We start from the raw sequence: 5914 nt of genomic DNA, 5'->3' as shown, positions 1-5914 counted from the left end.
ATTTAAATAGTTGTTTCGATGTGTTCCAGTCAGGCTTTCGTCCAAACCACAGCACTGAGACTGCTCTTATAAAGGTCTTTAACGACATCCACTTAAACACAGACAGTGGTAGAACTTCAGTGTTAGTATTATTAGATCTCAGTGCTGCGTTTGACACTGTTGACCACAGCATATTACTAGACCGACTGGAAAACTGGGTGGGACTTTCGGAAACAGTTCTAAATTGGTTTAAATCCTACTTAAAGGATAGAAACAACTTTGTTTTCTATAGGTAAATACACATCTGAGTTGACAAATATGACATGTGGGGTTCCTCAAGGCTCCATCTTGGGGCCTCTTCTCTTTAACATCTACATGCTACCACTGGCTCAGATAATGAAGAACAACAAAATAAGTTACCATAGCTATGCAGATGACACACAAATTTACGTAACAATTTTACCAGGAGACTATGCTCCAATTCAAACACTGAGTAAGTGCATTGAACAAATCAATGACTGGATGTGTCAGAACTTTCTCCAATTAAACAAAGATAAAACTGAGGTAATGGTCTTTGGAGCCAAGGCAGAACATTTAAAAGTTAGCGCTGAGCTTCAGTCTGCAATGTTCAAACCAACAGAAAAAAGCCAGAAATCTAGGTGTAGTCATGGACTCTGACCTGAGTTTCAACAGTCACATTAAAACAGTTACTAAATCAGCCTACTATCACCTACAGAATATATCTAGGATTAAAAGACTAATGTCACAGCAGGATTTGGAAAAACTTGTCCATGCCTTTATCTTCAGTAGACTCGACTACTGCAATGGTGTCTTCACAGGTCTCACTAAAAAATCTATTAGAAAGCTGCAGCTGATTCAGAACGCCGCTGCTCGAGTCCTCACTAACACTAAGAAAGTGGATCACATCACTCCAGTTCTGAAGTCTTTACACTGGCTTCCTGTGTGTCAAAGAATAGATTTCAAAATATTGCTGCTGGTTTATAAAGCACTGAATGGTTTAGGCCCAAAATACATTTCTGACCTCCTGCTAAATTATGAACCATCCAGATCTCTCAGGTCTTCAGGGACTGGTCAGCTTTCTGTCCCCAGAGTCAGAACTAAACATGGTAAAGCAGCGTTCAGTTATTATGCTCCAAATATCTGGAACAAACTCCCAGAAACCTGCAGGTCCGCTGCAACTCTTACTACTTTTAAATCCAGGCTGAAGACTTTCTTTTTGTCGCTGCTTTTAATTGAACTATTCATATCTTAAACTGCACTGTAACTTTTATCCATGTACTTTTTCTTGTAATGTTTAATTGAACTATTCATATTTTAGACTGCACTGTAACTTTTATCCATGTATTTTTCCTTAATGTTTATTTTATTAGCTTTTCTTTTTTAATGCTTAATGTCTTTCATTTTTTATTTTTTTTTGTAAAGCACTTTGAATTACCCTGCGTCGAAAAGTGCTATATAAATAAACTTGCCTTGCCTTGCCTTGCCTTGCCTTGCCTTGCCTTGCCTTGCCTTGCCTTGCCTTGCCTTGCCTTGCCTTGCCTATAAGGGTTTAGTATGAAAGTATGTATACCAAAGTGTTTTTTCTGTTTGGGTAAACAATTTAAATAATAATAGTTAAGCACCTCGTTACAAGTTACAACACATACCATCGAAATTATGACATTTTGTGAGTACATTCTGAATCTCTATCTTAACCACTGAAATCTTCTATGTCAGGTTAATGCAGTAGCTACTTGGCTAAAGTATTTTATCTGAAGTAGAAGTAACCACACAGTAAGGAAGTGTTTATTAAACCCCTTGCGAAAATATTAGGAAAGGCTTAAATTAGTATTTTGGATGCATGCCTTCCCATTTGAAAGGTTGTACAACTAATGTCGGATTCTGGCTCATAAGTTCAGTATAATACATGTAAAGGCAGTGGTGGAAAGTAACTAAGTATCTTACTAAAGTACAATTTTAAGCTACTTAAGTATTTTATTTGTGTGCTACTTGGTACTTCTACCCCACTAAAATTCAGAGCTAGCCTAAATAGTGTACTTTTACTCCACTACATTTATTTAATACATTTAGTTACTTTGCAGATTTGGATTAATGTGACATATCATCAACACTTAAATAACACTTTAGTAACACCACAAAGGACTTACACGCTCCACCTTTTCAAGCTGTGATAACACATTAATGCATGAATAATAATAATCAAAACATAATGATATATTATTCTGAAATGGGCCTATCAGCAAGCATAACGAGTACTTTCGGTACTTTAAGTACACTGTTGTGTTGATGCCTATACTTTTGTCCTTTTACTTGAGTAACATTTGCTATGCAGAACTTTTACTTGTATTCCTAGACACTGGTACTTCTACTTTTACTTAAGTACAATATCCGAGTACTTCTACCACCTGCTCTGTGTAAACAAAGGCTTTAAATATGTAACTATTTGATAGTGGGCTGCATTGATGAATTACTAGCGCATGCGCAGTGCAGTCTGTGTGTGAGAGAGACGGAATGTTATAGTTCTCGCACTGACATCTCGCGAGAACGTGGCAGCCTCCGAGGTGCAACGAAAGCAGAAAAGCGGCTGGTGCCACGAGAAGAAAAACTTGGATTTTGGGCGACAGAAGCGAGGATTACCAAAATGACCAGTGGGTATCGAAATATATTCGGACTGTAAGGCATTCGTGCACTTAACTGGGTTGAATGTAGTCTGTTGTTATCTTTTCAGCTCGTTAGCCATGGCCGCCGTTGTCCTGGGCTCCGTCTATTTGCTGCAAATGACGTAAAGTTATTTCTCGGAATTCACGCTAGTATGGGTTGTTATTTACGCATGTGCTGGCTGTTAAGGGGTTACTTAGAGTGCACGGGTTTATGCTGAGTGTCAAGTAGGTGTTTATTTTAATTAAGTGCGTTTTGCATTTTGTCAACATCGATAGGTGGTGTTTTGTCAGGCTCTTGCGTTAGTCTGAGCCTAGGCCTGCGACCCCAGCAGAAACATAACACGTACAGCTGTTGTTTTCGCGGCTTGTAGAAGCTATTTTCATAATTTTAGTGTCCTTTTAACACGTCTGTGTCTTTATTTACCATCTTTAAATAACCGATTGGACACACCGTGATATGATGTCCTCTGTTGTTCTGAAGCAGCTCCAGAGCGCCTCCTTGCCACGTCGGCTGCACGTTTTGCACCATTTTCTGTTACTGACGGTCTGTCTCTTTAAATGTAGTCTAGTGTAGACATTAATAGAAAGCCCCTTTTAACAGAGGTGGAAGAAGTACCTATATATATTGTACTATTAAAAATACCAGAGTCTTGGAATACTCTGTTACAAGTAAAAGTCCTGCATTGCAAATGTTACTCAAAGTACAAGTAAGTTTTGGCCTCAAAATATACTTAAAGTACCGAAAGTAAAAGTACTATTTATGCAGATTGGCCTATTTTATTATAATATATATATATCATATGTTTCTATTATAATTAGTGATGCATTATTGTGTTTATCACAGCTGTTAAACTGGGATCTAATTTGAATTATTGTGTACACTGCAGGGTAGCATTTGGATTTACTCCAGGTGTAACTAGAGTTTTATTTAAGTGTTGATTATATTTCACATTATTAATCCAAATCTGAAAAGTAACTAAAGGTTTAAACTAAGTGTAGTAGCGTAAAAGTACACTATTAACCTCCCTGAATTGTAGTGGGTTAGAAGTACAAAATAGCTCAAAATTGTACTAAAGTGTACTTGTGACTTTACACAACTGCTTTTCAAGTTGTTACTTGTTGGGTTCTTGAGTAATAGGAGTGTTTAAAGGGTGTAGCTGACATACCTGATGTGTTGCTCATCAAAGTGCCTGTTGTTGTATTACATTGTTTTCTTTCTTTTGCATGACATGCAGGAGGTAACCAACGTGAGCTTGCACGTGCAAAGAATGCCAAAAAAGGTGGTGACAAAGGGAAGAAGGCCGATGATGGGCTGTCTGCCGCGGCCCGGAAGCAGAGGTAAGGTCTGCATGCGTTAAAGAAATGGGATGGACACAAACACAAGATATAGATTTTTGCAGCACCACACGCAACATTTTTATTGTATACCCCGTTTATCTAGGCCTGTTTTATGTATGTCACACTGTGAGATAAACGGTATCTCGAGATTTCTGGATGTATAACACATGTAGTGACTTTGATATGTTTGGTCATGCCTTGAATGTTGTTGACTAGATCACTGATCATGCAGTTATGTAATTCAATTTCTTGAAACATTCCCATACGGAAGAATACAGATCCAGTGCTGCAAAAAATAACCGTACAGCATTTTTTTGTATTAAAAAAAGCAAGCTGTTTTATTTGTTGCTGTATAATCCTTGCCAGATAACCAATAGCTAGGTGTACCTGTGTGTTACCATTTAGCTCGCCTTATAAAATCTCTCTTTTTAAATGTCCCTCTCTCCCCAAGGGATGCGGAAATAATGCAAGAGAAGCAGAAAGCAGATAAAAAGGGGGCCGGAGGAGGAAAAGAAGAAACCAAGTCCAAGTAAAGAATGAAGAGAATTCAGAGACAGATCCGACTCAGTGCTTCAATAACATCCCATGTTCAGCATTCTTCCTGATATTTATGAGAATGGTTCTGTCGTTTCTGTCTATCCTCAAGAATCTAGGATCCTTCATTCTTCAAATGACATTGCTTGTTGGATTTGTTATCTTTACTTGGTGATATTATATCGGAGCAATTTAACGGTTGTCCCACGTTGGTGCAGCATGCAGAGGAGCACCAGTGGTATAAGCAGCAGGAGAAAGATGAACAATTGTCGACACAAAGCACCCACGTAACATTTGTGTATTTTTGTAAAAACATGTCCCCGGCAGGTTTCAAATAAAATGTATCTTTTTAATTCATGCTTTCTTGTATTCTGATGGTTGGTGTTATATTTTGACATGACACGCACTACTTTTGGGAGCTTTTGTATTAGTATTTAAGAAGGGACAATGCACATCAATTAACATGAGCACTTCAGTCCTTCGCGTGAATTTGCCAGATTTAGGGACTAATTTTTATCTGCAGTCCCTGGTAAAAGAAAACACATGTAAGCACAGAAAGACAAACAATTGCAGTTTCGGATTTAAAATATAATTATTCCCAGGCCCTCGAAACATGTTAGACTTTCCCTGCATGTAAACATCTCCAATCTGTAAATAAAGAAATGTTTTGTAGATGTAAAAAAAAAGTCAATATATTATTGCTAAACTACTTTTTCTTTACCTTCTAGTAATACTGCATTATCCAATTTGTGTGATTAGCTTGCTAGTTTATAACAAAATAGCTACTTGGAGATATACACTCAATGATCTGATAAAAGAGACAACTTAAACATAGCCAACAATATGTTGGTTTTATATTCATCTATAAGAATAAAAATATAAAGGTAATCAAATAGTGCAAGGCAATCATAGGCATGTTTATATATTCATTAATAGGGATTGCCACTGCTTTTCCCCCAGTCTTTCTGTGAAATGAAGCTCTCCACATGGTGACTTTACAGGACCAACTGTGAAGTGCTGCAGGTACAGAACAGTACGCTCATGACATGACCTACTTACATCAATGTCAGCCTCTGCAATGTGTTGTGTACACCCCATGAAATATAATAGGCCACCGTACTATGCAGACAAATTCAAGTGGGCTCCTGTAGAGACTTACATCCAGTATCAGGGTCAGTGGCAGCCAGACACCTTACAAAGACAACCTAAAAAAACCTGTTTTCACAACTGCAGTTTGGTTTCATATTCAATTGGTTTAATTTATGATCATGTTCCTGCCTTAGAGAACAAAGTACGTAACAGTTTTCCTTAAATGGTTAAATGTTAGTGAAGAGTTGTACAGAATATCTCTTATTTGAAGTCCTATTTTCCATAAATAACAC

The 5914-nt window shown here is 37.6% G+C and overlaps 1 protein-coding gene across 1 annotated transcript; it reads left to right on the top strand.

Annotated features, from left to right (window-relative positions):
• The first annotated feature begins 2529 nt into the window (after positions 1 to 2529).
• On the top strand, positions 2530 to 4885 carry LOC117441696 (small EDRK-rich factor 2-like). The gene is made up of 3 exons (XM_034077739.2): positions 2530 to 2648; positions 3896 to 3998; positions 4450 to 4885. Exons 1-3 carry the CDS (start codon positions 2642 to 2644, stop codon positions 4529 to 4531), a joined length of 192 nt encoding a protein of 63 aa, XP_033933630.1. The 5' UTR covers positions 2530 to 2641; the 3' UTR covers positions 4532 to 4885.
• The last annotated feature ends 1029 nt before the right edge of the window (positions 4886 to 5914 follow it).

This window comes from Pseudochaenichthys georgianus, chromosome 3, assembly GCF_902827115.2.
Source record: "Pseudochaenichthys georgianus chromosome 3, fPseGeo1.2, whole genome shotgun sequence".
NCBI classification, from domain to species: domain Eukaryota; kingdom Metazoa; phylum Chordata; class Actinopteri; order Perciformes; family Channichthyidae; genus Pseudochaenichthys; species Pseudochaenichthys georgianus.
This window is presented reverse-complemented; position numbering and strand designations above follow the sequence as displayed.

What these genes read in the sequence shown, in the direction of transcription:
- LOC117441696 (XM_034077739.2), top strand. An exon ending in GCCGCGGCCCGGAAGCAGAG is followed by an intron (nt 3,999 to 4,449) that starts GTAAGGTCTGCA and finishes TCTCTCCCCAAG; the next exon opens with GGATGCGGAAATAATGCAAG.